The sequence below is a fragment of the Atheta coriaria genome, unplaced genomic scaffold (assembly GCF_025399875.1).
Source record: "Atheta coriaria isolate IRGN ID8LTWV9N9 unplaced genomic scaffold, Caltech_Dcor_3.1 hic_scaffold_14_pilon, whole genome shotgun sequence".
NCBI lineage: Eukaryota > Metazoa > Arthropoda > Insecta > Coleoptera > Staphylinidae > Dalotia > Dalotia coriaria.
In genome coordinates, this window is record NW_027045456.1 from 504,957 (window position 1) to 525,720 (window position 20,764).

The following is a 20,764-nucleotide window of genomic DNA, read 5'->3' on the forward strand; positions in this document are numbered from 1 at the left end:
TAATTAGTTTAGGAGTTATTGACCATTTTCAATTATTACATAACTGTTGATAATTGAAAATATTAAAGTGCTATCTAATGTAAAATTTGATCCTTTATTGAAATGTGAAAACAAATTTTCTTTAACTCCATTAGTTTTCACATTAAGTGCAAAAAACAGAATAATTCGTTTCTCCTAACATTTCATAAGCAAAAAATAAAATTTGAAAATCTGACTTTTTTATTACAGAATATTTAAGCAAATGTGATTTGGAATACTTTATCTTAATAAAATTTTGTTCTAACATGTACCGTTTTTAAAATAATCACCATAATTGAATTCGTTTATGCGCGATATTAAATTTTCAATAAAATTGTCAGTAGGGCCTAAATGGTAAATTCTAGATAAAAATTGTACTTAAATAAATCAGTTAGAATTAAACAAGCTATCCAAATCCGAAATCAAAATTTAAAAATTCCAATTTTTAATTTCGACCCTGTCTTTCGACACAAAATAATTTAAGCAAATAAGTTCGACTCTCTCTTTCGACACAATATAATTTAACTAAAAAAGTTCGACCCTGTCTTTCGACCCAAAAATCAAAATTAATGAAAAAACAATCAAGCATTTCCAAAGGGTTTAAAGGGTTGAAACGATAAAGGCACTCTTTAACTGTCATATGATAATATGATATTTAATTTTGCTTCCTTAGTACAAGGAATACTGGGTGTTGAATAATAAAAACAATGATTCGTCTTATAATATTTATTCCATTTTATAATACGTTTTCTCGTCTTTGGCAATAAAATATCAATAATAATCATATACAATATTCATAATAATACATATACAATATAAATATCAAAGTATAAAATAGATATAATACATCATACACCGCAATGTTTGTTAAAAAACGTGAATTTCACACGACAACTACAGTTTGCATCATTGTCTACTTAAGTCTGCTTAAGTCGTTATTGGCGCGTTACGCGTCCATCATGTTTACAAATGTTTAATTCAATACTTTCGTACATTGTGCTAACGAGTTTAACATGGTTTTTGATAACTTTTAGAGAAAATTAGTGACGAATTATAAGTGATGTGTTGCTGGTGTGCTAAAGTATTAAGTGGATCAAGGCTGAAAGTAAAATGTGAAAGCCCAGTCACCATTTTGTCAACATTGAGATCATAGAAGATTAAAAGTAATATGAAATATATAAGTTGGGTAAGTTATAGTTTGCCGTTACACGGGGCTGTGATGTGATGCAAATTGATTATATAAGATAAATGGTTATTGATTTGTGGCTATAAAATGTAAATCAATGATGGGATTAAGTAGAAAGTAGTGAGTATTGAGTTTCGAGTATATCAGAGCTTATAGTCAATGTAAGAACTTCCTACGCTCGCTGTAAATATTCCATATAATCGTATGGTAAATTAACCACCATGTTTTTGGTTTTGGCTTCTCCTGTTGCTGCTGTTATCTTGGCTATGATGAGGGTACGAGTAGTACGAGTATATAAAAACAGTCTTGTCGTTTTGCGTGTTTAAACGAGACGCAATTTGTGTGCTTACAATGCAGAACTGGCTTCTTCATCGTTTGTTTCCACTGGCTCAGTTTTGTCTTTGATATCCTTTTCTTTCTTTTTCGATTTTTTGCGTCTTTTAGACGAATCTCTTGTTTTTGGCGAACGTTCTAACAGAAACAACGCTTCATGAAAATCATCGGAACTCAGATTAGATTCCTGAACATGAAGTACCGAGCTGAGGGCACCATCAGTCGATGATTTTGGAAAGCAAAACATTTCACGTTCGCGTTCTGGTTCACTAGCACTTTTTGATTTACTTCCGGTGCTGGCAGCCGTACCGTTGGAGCTAGGAGTGGATGGTTCTTTAGTTTTGGCTGGACTGGAGAGAGGAGCACCTTGATCCATCGTTACACATGAAGGTGTATCAATCAAACTTGTGCTGGACACACTCAATGCAGCAGTTAAGGGTTTACTAGGGACACTTAAGCTTGACGACCGCGACTGCCTACCAGCAACAATCGAAATTCCAGGGGATTTTGGTTCTGGAGTTCGTGATATTGAAACGCCAGAAATATACAATGTGGGTGACTTGGGTATACCAGTTTCTGATTCATATTCATTGGAACTATCTGTTTCCAATGTACTGGTACCACTTCCGGCCTTTTTGCGATCCTTCTCGCTAATATTAATTCTTAGATTTTTGTTTGATTCATTTTGAGCTGTTAACGTCCCAATGTCATTTTGATTGGCATCGTTTTTATTTTGCAGCAATCCAATATTTTTGGTCACTGCAATACGAGTCAGATAGCTGGTCTTTTGAAGATTATGTGCGGTACACAGTTTAGTCTTCAAGGCATTGGCAAGTTTACTGGTCGTCGCCCTGGATACGTCGTCAGTCTTACTTTTGCCCTTACTTTTGATCAGATTCACATAAAGATTATACTCTTCATCAGAATATGTCTTAACATCTTTCTGATCACCACTCTCCATGGAGTCCTGATTGACTTCATCAACTGACTCTAGAATGTTACACACCTCCATGTCGACATTGATAGAATCAGAAGTAGTTGTATCTTCAACTGAACTTTGTCCTTGATAATATTCTTCTTCTGAGAACACAGTATGATGATGCATGTTGGACATGAGTATTTGTTGTTTACTCTTGCCCACATTTGGTTTTCCTAACCGACGACCAACATCTTCCGGTTTATCATCATGTTGACTGCTATGGTCAGAATCTAAATGATAACGTGGTTCGTTATTAATTCTGATCCTGGTACGACTTGATCTACGCACAAATAAATCTCCTGTAGATCGTGATCTACGTAAAGTGCTTACATCATCCACTTGCTCCTCGTAGTAATCATCTGTGTCTAGTAAACCGAATCCATGTTCATGAATATCCGATATTCGAAAGCGGCCATCTTCTTTTCCAATGCATGGTTTGAAGAGTAAAGTATCACGTTCTTTGCGACCCCAGTGATCGCTGCCAATACTACGCAGGTCAAATTTATGATTTGCTAGTGATTTCAGAAAACAATCGACAGTCAAGTCCGCATTTGTTTTTTGATAAGTTGTGTTGGCATTGTCGTTAGCGTTGCCGTTTGCGTCATTCGTTTCCTGTAAAGATAGTTGAATCGCGAGTTTGAGTTGATCGTCAGTAGTTTGTTCTTTGTTGAAAGGTTTTGGCGAGATGGTAAGTTCTTCACGATTTTGTTTATTTTGTTGTTGCTTCATACGGTCTTCGATCATTTGTAGACGGGACATTTCGAGTGCTATTACCAATTCTACGTTGTAATCATCTGAACATATATAAATAGTTGATAGTAATAAAATAATAATTACTGGTATTCAATTTACCATTAGATGATTGGCTATTGTTGATTCCAACGTCACCCTCTTCGGTATCCGAATCATATTCTGGCCATTGACGTTCACGTAGCCAGGCACTCGTGTGACTTAAGTCAATCTAAATTTAAAGAAATCAAGTTAATTGATTAAAAAATATAAAAATTATAAATAATTACATCTAAATATTTGCGTTTTTTGTTTTTTCTTTCATTGGGTGGCGTTTCCGGGGGAATTAAACCCTGTGCAACGGCACGAATGAACTCGTGGCGCTTCCGACGCGCCAACGCAGTCGTTTGTATAATCACAGCCTTCGGCGTCTTCAAATATGGACGCGCGATCATTTCACTCAGTTTCTCGGTGATTTCTTCCAACTCGTTCTAAAAACCACAAACGTTACTTTTTTTAAAACCTTATTTTTTCAAACTATTATTACCTGCATAAATTCAAAAATGGTTTTGTTATAACCATCATCTTCTAAGTAATAACCATAAACATATGATCCGCATAGAACGCGGCGAGCTTTGAGAAGTTCCCGAATGCCTTCTTCAATGAATTTGGTGCTCTGTTTAAGACCCAAAGTTGAGGCTAATATCTCCATCTTTTGGCGCACGCCTGCCAGCAAAGGTTCTTCGAGTTTCTGGCTGTTTTCGTGATTTTTGTAGCGCATATAAAAATGTAAGAAACGCGAAACTTCCTGCATTTGATTGTTGCGATCCATTGCTTCAGTTATAAGACAACCTTGCTTTTCATCTGCTTTCTGAGTTGCCTCAAAACGATTACAGCGGAAATAACCTCCGGTGGCTGAACTATGTTGTTTCCAGGATTCTTGGCATACCCAACAGAAGTCAAATTTACACTAGACATAATAATACATCATAAGGTTTGTTATATTTTAAGTAGATATAATCTAAGAACATACCTTAGAACACTTCATGTGATTACAACCTTCGTTCTTTTGAATGGGACTTTTACAATTCGGACACGGTTTTGAATTGGTAACCAACCACAACAAATTAGCGGCTTCTTCACTTCCACTGCAAGACGCTTGTAATTCCTCTGGTTTAACCTCAGCGATTTTCATCTGCCACTCCTGCCACTGATTGCAACCACATGGTGCGTGCGCATCACCAAGGCACTCCCAGCAGAAAAAGTGTGCATTGCCACAATCAACCGCATGAGATGTTTCTTGACGTTGTTTCCCGCTTAAACACCGTCCACGTGTAGCATTAACATGTTCTGCTTCCGGTAACCGTACTGCTCTTCCACAACCGGCCATTGGGCACCATTTTATTGTTTTGTTACTCTCAACAAACGCTTTGATATCGAATTGTAAATAACGTTTGGCAATCGCAGGTCGCACGAATTTCTCGATCAGTTCGACTGGCACCAAAATATGGCACTGATATGCCGGGCAAAGAATGTGATGCGCGTCGCCATCTTGAATTTTGTTCGTAAGATATGTCTCCCAGCAGTGTGCACAGAACGCATGCCGGCATGACATTTGCAGTGATTGGTCCCAGTTACTTATGCTCAGACAACATATTTCGCACTTAAATAGAAACAAAGTTATAAAAACTGCATAAGTTAGTATCAATATACAGATAGTACCATTATTTCCGGTTGAACATCTGTTTTATCATCGGAAGGAACACTTTCCGGCGACATGTCGCCACAACCTATTGAAATCGACGGAGGAGGTTTGACCCCGGCTTCCTGACAACATTGCACGGGATCTTTCATCCATTTTTCTAATAAAATTTCTCTTGACCATTCTGAAATAAATTATTATAATAAATTCCATTACAGTTTAAGTTACGATTTAAATACCATTATCCCTCAAAAGGGCTTCGGCAGTGAAAAGCGGTATCTTGAGCATATCGGACGTGTCCACGAGCAATTGATCCTTGGCTTCCTGTAAATCTTGGCTTCGAAGACCACTGTAGATTTCTTGCTCGTTTAAATTTTCATCCTCATTAATAGAATCTTCCCCGGCGCCTCCACCAGTACTCTCGGTAAACACCATTCGACTTTCTAATAGTCTCGCAATGTCGTGATGCGCACCCTTCATAGCCAAGTCACATGGTGTTAGCTTGTCATTGTTTTCGTTGAATAACGGAGCGCTGTGAGTGAGCAACAATTCCACGCAACGTTTAAGACCAGCCGTAGCAGCACAATGCAAAGGCGTATTGCCGTCGAGATCAGTTGCAGCAAGATCAGCTTTCTCTCGATTGTTGCCATTACTGCCATTGTTACCGGAAATGGGGGCGCCTTTCCAGAAGAGAACGATTTGCACGCAGGCGGCGCGACGTTCCTGCGCGCTGAAGCTCTTCGTTTGATTGAGGTTGCAGGCACAATGGAGGACCGTCTCGTTCGCGGCGTTACGTTTATTCGGATTTCCGCCGAGATCATTGAGAAATGTTCGTAGTAGATGTTTCATTCCTATATAACCATTACAACACATTGTTAAACAAAGTTCTACATTTACCTAAATTGTTTTGTATGTGTTACCATGTTTGGCAGCATAATGAAGCGCCGTATTGTGATGATGATGATCACCGTAGCTGAGATTCGGATCGAGATTCTTCCTCAACTCCGGCGAATTCTGATATATCTGCATCGCGGCAAACTCGTCGCCATTCTGCAAATACTTCTTGAACTTGGAGGAGGCGCTGCCCATCCTGACGGCGGCGTCCAAGTCTTGTACGTCTGCTAGTGACCCATTGTGTTCGCGCGGTGTCAAGAAACGACGCTGCAGCGCACTACAATGAGCGCTAGTAGATTCTATTACAAACATAAACCCCATTGATATAATGCACAGCACGAAACAAACAAAGAACTTGTTGTGCCAACTCACCGGCTTTACTTCAACTTCAACAGTTTCGAATGGCATGATTGCGAGAGGTAAGAACTGGATGTGATCCTGGACTTAAATTCCAGTTAGATTCAGCAGGACGAACGCGATAGCGCGTTGACATTATGTCGAACACGACGAGAGACGAAATTTTCCACACCCGCCACCGACTTTGGTTGAACTCGGTGTAGGTAGGTTACAAGTTGCGATCGATACGGAACTACGGCGGCGGCGTCGCGATGGCGCTGTTGGTGTTGTGAATTTTTTCGCGTTACGCATTGGTATTGTCGTGTGCGGCGGTGGCGGCGGAGGCGGCGAGTAATACGCATGCGTTTGTGTACGTCGGGCGACGTGTTCGGGGTCGCTGCCGCCGTTTGCTGCCGCCAGTACACGTCGGGCACACCGCAGGGTTGCCTCCACAACGCGCAGCAATGTTCCCGACGCACGACCGCAACTCATAGACAGAGAGAAATGTGAAACAAAATCGTAACGCACCAATAAACACATCTTCACTAACCTATTAGCCACAGTTATCAATTAAAACCAAACCGTACAAACTCAAAATATTTTGATACCAAGCATTAAGTTTTACCCTTTAAATGTTTAACAATATAACTATATAATTACTAATTAATAATTACGTTAATATCATTAGTTTGGATACAAAGAAAAATATCGAAATAAACTTAACGCACACGTGACGGATTTATTTCCAATTATCATTTGAATGACTACTGACTGACTGGCGGGTGGAAACGTGGTGAAAACGGGGTGTTTACGTGTTTTCTATGTGTGTCACTTGAGCGCCTCGTCTAGTGAACTCTTGTCTGTCAGATTCACGCCCGAAATTTTACACGAGACACATTTCATGGGATAAATTTGAACGGAGGAAAATTTTACATTTTTTGTTGCAATTTTTGCGTTTTTCTTTTTTGTTTTGGTAACGTGGTTTCTTTAAATTTGCTAAGACGAAGTTCTATACGGTATTCGAAATCAAAAAGTGCTCACCGCGTGAGAACAATGCCGACGACAGCGACAAGAAATTCATCGTACTTCAAACCGGGTGAGTAGTCCCTTGGGTCTTGCGTCACCTTTTTTCCGATTCGCCATGTGTTCGATGTTCGATTGGCTGTTTTCCGGCGTTTGGCGTATTCCCAAATCGTGCGACGCTCAGCGGGACGACAGGCATTTATTTATCGTTTATATATGTTATTTTATAATCAAACTGTGGCAAAGTTTACATTGAAATTTATTTCAGTTTGAATATAAATTCTTCGGTTTGTTTGTATTCCAACCGCACTAGAACTGTTTTCCCAATTCTGTTTGCGGTGCGCCAAACTGTGAAACTCTCTATCGGTTTTAATCGGTTTTCGCTGTGGCTTTTCATCGCCAATTCGGCGAAACCGCCGGTGAGTGTTGGCGATATTGGATATTTTCGCTTCTTTCGAATTCAATTTAAGTTTCGGCACGCGCTAAAAGGTCTTCGGCGCAATTAAATTTCACATGCAGCTGTGGCATGTTTATACATTTCTGCGAAAATTCTTTCTGTCATAAAATTCACAAATAACTGAAAAATATACGGCCATATTTTAATCTGACAACTTTACATACCGAATATATTCGTATATTTATGTTAAAGCCGGAGTTGACGATCACATTTTTCATCCGCTTACAATATGAAACCGAAATTATTAAGCAAAGGAAACGTGAATGTATTCAAAAGTGAATTATTAACGTAACAGTTACGCTTACACCCGACGTCTTATATTCAGATTCATCTATTCTTTATTGCTTCCATGTTTACCCGGCTGGCTATTTGCGTATGCACAAATTGCACACATCTCTTACGTGCTGGGGACCGCCGACAATGCGAAAAACTCCGTAAAGTATTATATTAGTGTTCGCATTTTTCAGTTTTCTTGATACGCTTCTTGTTGCCAATGTTTTATGTTTACATTTGCATTCGCGCAGCGAATAAAGAAATTCCAAGAAAGCGCAGTTGGGATTTCGAACTACTTTGGTCTATTCGTGGTGCTTCGGAGAATCTGGATGATAAATATAATATGGGGCTTTTCTTTGTTTTGCGCACATTTCACGGCCGACTCTGACAGCCAAAATCGTTTATAACACGCCTCTAGTTTATTATGCATTATTCGGCAAAGTTGGAAGTTGAAAGTTGAAAGATGAAAGTGTCATGTTCGCCGGCGACCGGGATGAATGCAGATTCGAAACAGTGTTTCAGCTTGGCAAATGCATAAATAAAAGCGAGCAATTTTGTGCTCGTCAAGCGTATGATACACATCACACATCATATCATGTGTTGGATTTTTTAAGCAAAGTTGAAGTTTGATAAATTATTCAATGTCTAAATGGGTGAATATTGTATTCAAATTTGATTTTTTGGCTATTAGGTTAGCATATATTTGGTTTTAATAATAACGCAATATTTTTGCGTTTGTTGTGAAAATATAAAATGAGAAGCACTTTAGAAATTTGTTATTCTGCATTTTTACAATTCACACAATTGTAAATTCTACAAAAGGTTTAAATAATGTTTACAACATTTTTATGTTATTAAATTTATTGATGCATAAAACAACAGGAAATAAATTTGATTTTGATGGAATGTTGTTTTTCAATTTAATTCATCCTTAATTGATATTAAATAGAAAAGATAAATACATTCTATTGTATAAAATATTTATTTGATTGAAAAAAGTACAAATAATGAAAAAAATATATTGTTTTCCGATAAAGTAACACTGTATGCATTGACAACTGTAAAATGAATGTAAAAACTATTATTTTTTGCAACCAGCAACAAAAAAACTCGTGGAATAAATGAGTTCAATTGAATGTTGCGAAATATTGTAGCCTCGATAACCAGAATTCGCAATACAGTAAACAAAACAAAGCAGATTTTCCTTTTGTTCAAAAAAACAACAAATACAAACGAGCGTAGCAAAAACCCAACAGACATACAAATAATATAGATATTCGCGTGCGAAGGTTCAAGTTGTGTTCGGCATCATACTTCACTCGGTATACTATAAAGGAAAAATTTCCATTTAAATCGCAGCGCTCGCTGAAATTCGATGCACTACACAACTCGCACAACCAACAAGAGGCTAACTTTTTCAGGCTCCAACACAGCGGTGAATTGAACACGACTGGATTTCGATCATTTCAATACATGGTAGTTGTGCAGAATTGCGCACAATTCACCCAAATGTACCATAAAAATCTACGAACGCAAAATTATTACGTATAATGACACCGGGATTATTATATTTATTACAAGTCATAAATTAGAATTCACAACTACAAATATCAACATGAATAATGTTAACAAAGGTAATTTTCTTTGAGGGCACGTGTATTCAAAAGAAACTTACTCGTGTTTCCAATTATTTAATGAGTTTCTCATTTTTACGAACTCTCATTTGTTTAATACCGCTCATTAATTATGCTGCAGGTTTTTAAGCTTGTTTTTAACTTGCGCAATTTGTTGCATTTATCATCTTTTTTACATTCGCGCGGTTTTTCTCATAATTTTTTGCTGTATTATGTGTAAAACGACGAAACAACTTTATTCATGTTGTTAGACTTATAAATTATTTACTTGAACTTCTAATGATAGAGCTTTTTTACTAAAATAGATCCATTTATATCTAACATAATTTATGAAATAATTTAATTTATGAAATATGGATGGATGTTATTATTATCAACACCTACATGTGATTCTACCATTTAATTAAATTAATTATAATATTGAAAAGCAATAAATAACAATGCGTATTATGTATTCAGCAGTAATTTCATTGTTGTTCCGAGCGTAAATTTATGCTTGTAAGTAAAATATGATTCTGTTCTCAAAGGCTTGTCACTAATGTTGTTATTGTGTATAGAAGTCAGGCAACACAGCAATTTATCATGTTTACAACATAATATTTCTCTATAAATATCCTATTTTCCTATAGTTGTTAATAGGTTGTAATTTGCATGTAACAATCGGGAATTCTTCGGTTTAACCAACAAATAATTACTTATACCATGCTTTAGGTTGATGTATAGGGTGTCGTTTTATTCAATCCTCGTAAATTTTTAACTGTTTGGAGTGTTTGATCAGGGCGACGCAAATAAAAATAAACGAGGCATTTTGTCACTCGATTAGCTTCAATTGAGAAGGAGGAGGGAGATGGTGGGGACGGTTGAAATTGTTTATCGATTGCCTCACGCTTGTCGCGTATGCGTTTTCACAATGGCCACACTCAGCTTGTGGGCCTCCTGGGCCATCATGTTCCGGTGGGTTTAATGTTAAATTCGATATACAAGTGGAAAACGTCACACTGAAACTTGGTATTTGCTAAGGTTTTCAACATGTTTGCTGTCGCCTGCTTTCTACCTTCCATTATGCATATCTCTTTAACTAACTCAGAAGTAGAACCGCCTTGTGCATAATATGCGTCTTTGCGAAGTCACAGTGTCGAGTTGAGTACTCTGAAGCTATTGATGACAAACAGCACACGAGTAGGGACGTTGCTCACTTGCGTTTGCTCTCCTTGGTTCACACTCGACTGCGTTATTAACTTAAATGTGTATGCCTGCTTAGATACTTGGCTTATTTAGGTTAGGAATGTTTGGCTTGAATGGCTTCTTGCCGAATGCGAAAGCGCAACTTGCGAACACACACGTTCCACGCCTGCTAATGACTTATTTGCTTCAGTGACGTTAAAGAGTTCCACGTTGACGTAGGAAGCGTGGGCGATACTGTGTTGCTTTCCACTTTATCAACAGCCTTCATCTGCAGGCCTCCAGCACATCCGCTCGTCAATACTCGGGGATCTTAATCTAGAATCTTAATGATTTTGAGTTGCCTTGATAAGGTTAAAGTATTTTTTAATTTATTTTTGGTACTTTTATTGAGAAGGAAAGTGGTAAAGTTTAGGAAAGGTTCATAACCTTAAATATTGCAGATTAACTTGGTTTCTTGGTTATAATTGCCAGCTATTCAAGAAATTTGTAATTGAATCCAAGAGGACCATAAGAAAAGCAATAAAATAAAAATTAAAACAAATTTAGTTTAACTTGATAAAAAGGAGAATTTCTCCAACTTTAGTAAAATGATTTTCCATTCGAATAATTAAAAATGGTTTAATTTACTTATCAATTAATTGAATACTAGATTATCAGCTTAAAGCAACACTGAAAGATTCACTAAAGATAAATGAGTGTCTAAGTGTGCCTATTCAATGCTGTAAAAGTACATCAAGATCTAGATGAAGATAACCACGCCAAAGGACAAAGGACAATGCAATTGGTATACTCCACTAGGAGCAGACAGACATTTGTATGTGCAGACTGTGCATACCCTTCGCTTTTATTGAAAATAGGGATTAAGATGCTTATCCGCTACGTTTCATGTCGAGAGCATTCCTTCCACACTCTTATTGTCTACGGCCCTACAATGTTCATGCACTCAATGCAATTTGTTTCCGTTGCTTCTACATGCTGCATTCCTGCTTGCCGCCCTTTGCTTGATGCAATTTCGTTCGTCACGTTTGGGACTCGCCACACAATCTCAAATCTCGATGCTTTACGCAATCTCGTAAAATTCGTAAGATGTCTCTGCACTCTGAATCAGCACCAGTCTGTTTCGGTATATTTGTGTTGCACTTTTTGTGATTTGTTTTTACTACCCAACCGTGAGCAGTGTACGTTTAACGAGGAAAACGTCTAGTCGGTGAATATCACTTGGGATCGACTACAGGACCTTTGGATTTTTTTTTTGTTGGAGAGTCTTGTTTAGTGGACGAATTTGACATGTTGCTTAAAGGTTTCTTTTTTCTATATTCACAAAAAGCTTTGTTAAGGCATGACTCTTCAAAAAGAATGAAGTGTTCGAGAAACAAAAAGTGTTGCCTATTCTAAGAAAAGAAAACTTTTACCAAACTTCCATAGCATATCAAACAGATTTTTAAAAAGTTTTCTTCCGAAAAAGATATAACCTCCAATTTATCATTTTGACAGATGATGTATTATCTGGCGACCTCTATCGATGACTGTTTGAAATTGGTTGTTAAATTATATATAATAGAATGCTTTATTGTTTTTCAGCGGGGTCGGCGAGAGCTCTATAACGGAGGGACTGCGGACCGCCCTAGCCCGACTGCGACAGAGATCGAATCCCTCCAGTAGTAACACATCACCCTCTCACCAGCCCCACGCCGCCAGCGCAGCGGCCGCCTCTTCTTCAGCGCAATCGTACACATCCGCCGCCGCAGCAGCCGCTTCCCCTTCGACATCTTTGGCTAATCATCAATCACAAGTGAGTCTTTACGTTATTACACTTTTCGTGCGCTATTACTGCCCCGGGAACGGTGTGCGTTGCGTCAACAACCCGCAGGAAGGTAAACACACTGGAAAAACTATTACGGGTTAAACGAGTGAAATAAGTGGGCAATGAGTTTTCTTATTTCCTGGCTATTTTCTTACGATACCTAGAATGGCACCGTCAATCCTTAGAGACATAAACCTTTTGTTCATTGCGATTTTTTGTAAACAGAAAGAATATTTAAGATGCGGGTACACTTGTCATTTATAAGTTGTTTTTGAGTTTGTCCTTCACGAAGCATGAAATTCGACGTGGGTTTAAACGCCAACTCAGAACATTTCATTTATTTGCATACAATCAGAACGAGGAGAAAACGCGGAAGAAATGTTGAAATAAAAGAGCTTGCACGAGCCGCTTAGTGGATGAAAACCAAAGTACAAGCGAAACTGGATGCAAAGTTTAGGCTGCGCAAAGGATTAAGAGATTTCGTCACGACCACACAAACTGGGCAACGCGCGTCTTTCTTGAACATTTCCCAAAGCTCTTTTATACGCCTTGTTGGGAAAAGAGTAGAACTCCGAAACATCACGTTTATGGTAAAGATTTTATATTTGATTCATTGCAATGAAATATAAATCTAAGAATTGAATGCAACCAACATTGCTCTTATTTCATTGCATTACCGGGATTGTCTTGTATTCTTTGAGTATGATAGAAAATCAATAAATATCTACTCAAATGGTTCCAGTCGTACTCAGTTTACAAATAGTTTGATTCAATTCCATTGCTATTTTTATTTAATCTAATATAATTTTATGGATAGTCGCGAATGCCTACTATTTGCGGTGCTTTCAATTTCCCCGTCTCTTTAGATTTAACTTCCTCTCGGCTTTGAATCCCAACCGCGGCAGCGCTGCAGCACTTTGGGCCCAAGTTATGAGGAGTGGCTAAGGCCATAAGACGCAGCTCTGCTTTCTTCCGGTTTGCGCATTCCTCGTGCTTTCTTGTCACGCTCGTTTTAGCCTTTTTGGCAGTTTATTCATTGTTCGTCGTGGTTCGCATTTGCATAGAATCGCTCGGCCAACTTTACCTAAACTTTCAAAATGTTTGAAAATTGTTCGTGCGTAATAAATAGTGGTGCACGTTTCAGAAGAAATACACAGTCACAGACTGCTACAATTAATATACTAAACCCTAATTTATTAAAATAAAATTAAAGCAAAAAATAAATAAACAAAATAAAATAATTAAAATAATTACATATTCTGTAAATAAATGCAATTAATATTAAATGCATATAAAGAAAATTGAAACAATCTGTATATGTGTTCGTGCACAAACAAATTCATATTAAATTTGTGCGCAGGCAAACTTGAAAACTCAATGAAACGTGAAAACGACGCAATCATAACTCATCTCGAGTAAAGGTACTTGAGGTGTAGATTTAAAGCGGTAAAAGACGCGTAACAACGCCGCTAACCCTGTTATTAAAAACAATTAAGTAGATGTAAAGTCCGCCCGGAGGGATTCAACTCATATTACCTTCAGTAAGAATTATAAGCGCGGCAGTAACAAGCAATCTGGACTCGAGTTCAGGCTCGACGCAATGAAATTCGAACTGAGGTGAAAATCGTAATTTTGAGAGAATACGATTATAAGTACTCTCAGACTTCTAAGGACTAAGTATTTTCGAGCAGGCTAGGGATACGCACACACAGAAACCATTATTAGCAAACATAACTCTCACAGGATCAATTTACGAGTGGAATTCTTGATTTAAGTTTTGATTTTTATGAGAATTTGCATTAAAAAATCACATTACAAACGCAGATTTATGCAGAATTCAATTGAACCTTAAACTACAGTAGAAGAAAAAAATAAAAATAAAAGAAATCAACTTTTCAGCGAACTGAGAACTTGAAATACAAAGAAACGTTTATAATATTTTCTATTTAATTATACCTTAAACATTTCATTTCTCCTTTTTCTAAGAACTTTTATTGCTGAAGGTGTAGCGAGATTTAATAATAATAATTGGAAAACTCGAACAAAGCATGTTGATTTTAAAAGCAGGAGTAAATACTTGAAGCCTCCAAGCCATCGAAGTAATTGGATTCTTTTCGAATTGGCGCTGAAATAAAAATTAGTGAAAGCAAATTCAAAGTTTGATTCGCTTGAAAACTGGATATATATACAAAAGTGCAGTTTCACTCGCTTCATCGCTTCAAATAGAAATTGATATCGATTGCACTACCAATTAAGTAACTAGATGTACTGCACCGTGCTGTATCGAGTTTGCGTTGCTAAGAAAACAATAGCTTTCTAGCAGCTACCAGCGCACACATTGGCTTAGCGAGTTATGTTATACTCGACATTCCACCTTCGAGAATGCATTGTAAAAGTTGTACTATTTGGCGAGGTGCCACGGGCGCACCCGCCACAAATGATAGGATGAACATATTAACAGTAGTAAACTCGTAGGTATATTGGGTTGCCTAGTGTGCGAAATTCACGGAAATTGCCTATAGATTCTATGCGGTTAACATCTACATAGTTGATTATGTTGCATAGATGAAGGTGATGTCCTGGTTTAACCTCAACAACAATATTCTTCGTAGTTACTAAATGCAATTGCTTTACCTTTACCACCCTGAGAGCATAGATAACACTATAATTTTTATTATCAGTGTTTATTAAAAAAATGTTTAACATGTAAACAACATAAATAAATTAAATTCAATTTTCAAATAGTTAAGTTAATAGAGTAGAAAATTTCCCATTTGCGCCATAATGTAAACACTATCAATATTAATACTAATAATGTTACTAAATGTGAATGTTGTTGTTAGTTAGTGGAAATTGTAATTAATGATGCCCATGGAATTATGGACATTGTAGTAAATGATGTGCGACTGCATTCATATTAACATATGTGTACATAAATTACATTCAATTCGCGTATAGCAAGCGATATTATGTACACATTAAGAACACATGTAATTAGCTGGTTAAACTTTATGCACACTCGGCGAGCGAGGGTAGGCGCGATGTGGCGGGGATTATTTGCATAAATCCCATGCGGCATATTTGCTGCCACGCGGCCCATTGCGGCGGAACTTCACAATTCGCGAGTTGAAACGAGGGCAGCTCGTTCATTATTTAACTGACACACATGTACAAATACACGCATACGCCGCCAAACATCTATTTTGACTTGGCTCCAAGGTTGACTTTTCGCTACGGCGAATAATCGATAATAATTTTCCAAATAAATATTGACTTCGATTACCATGAAGCATGAACCAGTTACCAAATGAATAAATTTATTGATTTAACATCTGTTTTATCATGTATGATGTTGTTTGATTAAAAACAATTATTTTTTTATTATAAAATAAAAAAATCTAAAAATTTTACTCCAGTGTTAATATTGTCACAATATCCGTCGTGTTTGCTGTCATCTCATGCTGCGAATGAATATATTTATACAATATGGATTATTCCAACACCACAATCCGCAGGGGTGTTGGAGCGATAGACGGCCGCCTTGTACACTTAATAGAAACATGGGTTCAATAGAGATATCGTGTCGTTAATATTAGACTCTTCTTCGGCTCGATCCACAGCCAGCCGACCGGAAAAACACGACCGACGACCGGGGCGAACAATTAATGTTTATTAAAAGCCCCGGCGGGCTGGCGAAGCTAACCAAGTTTCGCCCACGAACGCCAGCGCCTTCTAAAAATATGTGTACAATGGACTCGCTCGTTAGTGGGCCTGCTGTTTTAGCAGGAGAGCATTCTCTGCGGGCGGTATACTACCTGCTAAATTGCTATCCACCCGGGAGGGATGTATGGCTCGTCAGTATCATGACAGCAAAAACTGTTTTAGAATTAGATTACACTTAACAGTTGAAAGGGAGGAAACGTGAATGGAAAATTGAAAATATGTGCTGGGGTTTTTCTCTATCTTTTGCCGGGATTGCATTATTAAACTTGGAACAATGTCCAGTGGTACATTTTCTGCTGATAACACAAAAAGTTTGCAATCCAATTGACAAGTTTAACTGTGTTTTATTGTTTGGTGAAAATTTACTTGTAAATGATTCAATTTATCTTTAAATTTACTAAGAAAGACTTTTAAAACAATAAAAAATGACTAAAAGTTATGTTAGAGTTTGATTTACCGTTAATAGCGCCTATAATAATATAGTATGCAACCAATTACACATTTAATGTACATTACATACATAATAATCTTTAAATTTACGAAAATAAACTCTTAAAACAATAAAAAAATACAAAACAACAACTTTGAGCAGGGTTAGAGCTTAGTTAACCGTTAATAGCGGTTATAATTACATAGTATGCAACCAATTACACATTTAATGTATATTACACGCATATTAATATCATTTAATCAGCACGTTTGCTCTCTCGTTAGGTTTACAAAATTAACGAAGCTTGTAATCACCTCTGGGCGTTATATTCACCAAATAAAAGTGTCTGCTTACCCTACAAGCAAACGGTTTGCCACGTCGGCATGTCGTTTAAAATTTACGACGAAATTTACCACACGCGCGGTGTTGGTGGACCATATTTTCGTCAAGCGGACGCTTTTTGTCCAAATAAATTACCTAGTCCGATAGGTTTTTACAATGGAATCGCACACAATGCAAATTGACACCCCGCTTTGCACGGACGACTACGCACACATAAACAAGATGATTTTAAAAAGCCATTCACCCACACACGAAATAACCATCCCTTCGGGAGCTGTTCGCGATGGAAATGTGTGCGCTCAAAAACACTCAATATGCATGCTGCGAGCTATCAGGATAATAATTGGAATACATCGAAGTGCGTAGAAGATAAACGTCGAGGCTTCTTTAACCGATATTTGCCATTTTCGCTGAGCGTCAGAAAAATATTGCGGCGGCTTTACTTTTTATTTATTAAAAAACCACGCTGTATATTTGTTATATCCGCTTTTCCATTCAAGTGGATGCTTGAAAATGTCAGGCGCAAGAATATGCATCTTATGTTTACATGATAGACGTCTTGGAGAAAGAAAAACTGCGTTTTATTATGCAACCAACAAGTTTTTATGTTTTTTACATTTTTAACACAAAAAACATTTTATCCTTGGGATAATCTCTGGCATGTTCACCCTCATCACTCAATTCGAATGTTATTAAACGCTTAAACCCTGTTTACAGAATTGCGTAATAACAATACACCTACAATTCGCATAATCTCTCGCCTGAATTGTTTTACGATGCGAAAACATCGCCCCTGGAAAGGATTGGACGCGCTTGTCGTGTAGCCGTCCTCATTTAAATTGTTTTAATTAATTGCAACGAGTATTGTCGTCGGAATGCGTTCCTTTCGTGTGGGCGAGAGCTTTCCGCTCGAGTTTCTAATTAATTCTGGGCCGACGCATCGCAACGGACTTCGCGGACACAGTTGCAAACAATGCGCGCCAGTTTTACCGCTTCAATTGTTTCGAGAATTATTATTCTGCTATAATTTGTCCCGGAAAAGGTAATTTCAAAACGAAATGAATCGTATTGATATTTGCACCAAAATCGACGAATTGGAAACAACGCAGTATCGCACACAACGAATTGAATTGTTTTTGATTAGATACGCCGATAAAGCAATTATAATCGTGGCTGAATAATAGATTTTCAATTTGAATCAAAGTGGTAAACAATTTATTTGATGTCACGTGCAGTTTATTGATGCCCCTAACATGATAAACAGCATAATACTTGAAAAATAATAAATTTCAACACATTATTTGCATATTTATGCATAATTATGCAAATATCACGCTGGAATATTAATTATACGCATTTCATAAACATGCTTTAATTATTTGATCAAAATTTGAACAAATTAAACGCTAATTAAACCAATTTGTGCTGTAATAACACCTTTTACATCAAAAATATTCCAAAAGCAATTTTGACGGACGTTTGAACATGGATTTAATAGAACAGTGTCCGTGGCGTTAGGCTGTCACCACGAAACGAATTACCTCGGCACAAACGCGTTCAACATTTCATTTCTACACCCCCGTAAATAATTCCCGTTCTCATATTTGTTGCACATCCCCCACAAGCGTTTCATCAAATTACGCGATTGGCAGCTTTGTCTATGCTGGTTTCATGCTCGTTTCACATTTACATTCACGTCGTTACCCTTATTATCTCTTATTATCGTCCGCTTTGTGCCATCACCGTTTTTTGTGTGTATCTTGCGATTTGCGATAATATTCAATCGATATAAAAAATGAATGGAGTATGTTTTCGTCTATTCTGACGTTATTGCGTATAGCAACATGACAACACTGCTTCTATTCAATATTTTGGCTTGGTGTTATAAAATTAAAACTTGTATAGTTGAGGTCAACTTGACAATTGAATGGTGCAAGTCTCAGGACGTGAATTATATATAAACGAAACTTGACAAACGTTGAACTTTTGATTTCTAAAGATTTTAAACTACAAAAGCTTTATATGCAATTTACATTATTAATTATTATTCATTACATTTAATAATTTATAAATTCAATTTAAATTAACCTTAAAGTTTGTATTTTCTATTGATTTTATCTTTGTGGTGCCCGGCGCCTCCACCAAAACAATTTGTTTATTTATTCAAGTTAATGTTATGCCTACAGCTTAATATTACCATGGTGTCGTTGAGTTAGTTACAGTTAGTTACACGTTAATTGAGTGCGTTGACGGTGTCGACCCTGCGCGATAAACGTGCGAAACACTTAACATCAATTTCGCCCGCTGGCAGCCCTCACAAGAGTACAACTTGCACGCGTTTACGTTTGCGTTTACTGGTGAAATTCAGTCGTAATATAAACATATTGCACGCACGAGGAGCAAGCTGTGCGCAATGAAAATTGATCGCGACTAGGGCGCAGAAGGGGAACGCATATTATACGTTCTATCACTTTGTGCCATCTGGGAAAATTTAACAATAATCAAAAGGGATACATTCTATTTAAATCAGGTTTAATTATTAAAGGTTGCATCAATTTACACGTAACCGTACTCGTAGTATGTGAAATATTAAATTTTATGAAAATTTATGTCGGAAATATGCGCTGTGCATTGTTTCGGAAGTTTTCTTTGTGCAATAATCTAATAGTTTCTAAACGGAACTGCATATAAAAGTTTTTCATGAATTTACATACATGCACATATAAAAATTGAATTTTTAGTTTAAATTTACTGAATATCGTCACGCATGGCTCGAAATTCTTATAAAACTTCAATTAAAATGCAGGTTTATTACCTAGGCAGTTAAATGTTAGTTTAATGTCAATTTTATTTAACTTTCCTTCGGATAAAATTTAAAATATTTATTTACCTCGGTTATCAACGTCCTTGCTGTGTAAATAAATAAATATTTCCACAGTAAACCACCAGATGGCACTACACTGCACTAAACACGTCTTCTGCGATCCAACTAACGCACTGATATAAAAGTGAGGAACTAGAAGCGTGACCTCCTGCATGCATTGTTCTTACGCTCACTTCCACCTCACCGTGGCGTTTATTTATGTACCTCGCACCGATTACAGCGCGTAGCACGCGTCGCGCCGAGCGTGTTTATAAATAATTATGGAAATTTAAATCCGCAGCGTTTGTAAACAGCGTGTCGCGCGTGAATTACAATCGCACGACGCACTCGCATTTTTTTCCATTTCACTTCACAGAGACCGAAACGTAACGAAAAGCAAATCGTACAAGTCGAGATTTATTTTCATGCGAGGCTCGACGTGGGCGCGTAAAATTAGAATTTACTTTCTTTGCTTAAATTTACCAACGCAGATATTTGCTCTTGAAATGAGCGTGCAGCGAAAGCACGAACAGAGATTAATGAAAAGTTTTAAATTTAAATTATGCTGAGTTTACGTTGGTCTAATCATAAAGTATATGTGAAAAAGATTTGTGATAATTTAAACTTTTATGCGCTGATTTGCATAACTAAATTATTGGGCCTGGTTTTGGTGTTTCGTGAGTCTTAAAAATGTCAAACACTTCAAGTTGTGACTTTATGTGTTGCTTACTTTTGGTACTTCTTTGTACTCGAATGTATATGTCAAACAATGAGCGCACATGTGAAAAATTGGTGCCGAGCGAATTCGGACACGGTGCTTATTTCCGTCTTTTCCTTATTTTCTTTGTTCGTT

General features: G+C 37.2%; 2 protein-coding genes across 2 annotated transcripts in view; one reads left to right on the plus strand and one right to left on the minus strand.

Moving 5' to 3' along the window:
* Positions 1 to 729: 729 nt before the first annotated feature.
* Positions 730 to 19,997, minus strand: LOC135801932 (ankyrin repeat and IBR domain-containing protein 1-like). The gene is made up of 10 exons (XM_065315463.1): positions 19,939 to 19,997; positions 6,214 to 6,455; positions 5,868 to 6,140; positions 5,187 to 5,798; positions 4,968 to 5,131; positions 4,279 to 4,908; positions 3,793 to 4,215; positions 3,536 to 3,736; positions 3,369 to 3,477; positions 730 to 3,310 (listed from the first exon to the last, which is right to left on the minus strand). The coding sequence occupies exons 3-10, from the start codon at positions 6,034 to 6,036 to the stop codon at positions 1,551 to 1,553; spliced, it is 4,068 nt and encodes a 1,355-aa protein (XP_065171535.1). The 5' UTR covers positions 6,037 to 6,140; positions 6,214 to 6,455; positions 19,939 to 19,997; the 3' UTR covers positions 730 to 1,550.
* Positions 6,585 to 20,764, plus strand: part of LOC135801933 (uncharacterized) — a 28,301-nt gene continuing 14,121 nt past the window's right edge. The window contains exons 1-2 of the mRNA XM_065315464.1: positions 6,585 to 7,273; positions 12,331 to 12,541. The gene's annotated coding sequence lies outside the window, so the exon portion shown is untranslated. The remainder of the gene's footprint in view (positions 7,274 to 12,330; positions 12,542 to 20,764) is intronic.

Coding starts and splice junctions, on each gene's coding strand:
- LOC135801932 (XM_065315463.1), bottom strand. CDS start 6,036: ATGGGCAGCGCCTCCTCCAAGTTCAAGAAGTATTTGCAGAATGGCGAC. Junction 5,799..5,867: donor TCATTATGCTGCCAAACATG/GTAACACATACA, acceptor ATGGTTATATAG/GAATGAAACATCTACTACGA. Junction 3,478..3,535: donor AAAAACGCAAATATTTAGAT/GTAATTATTTAT, acceptor CTTTAAATTTAG/ATTGACTTAAGTCACACGAG.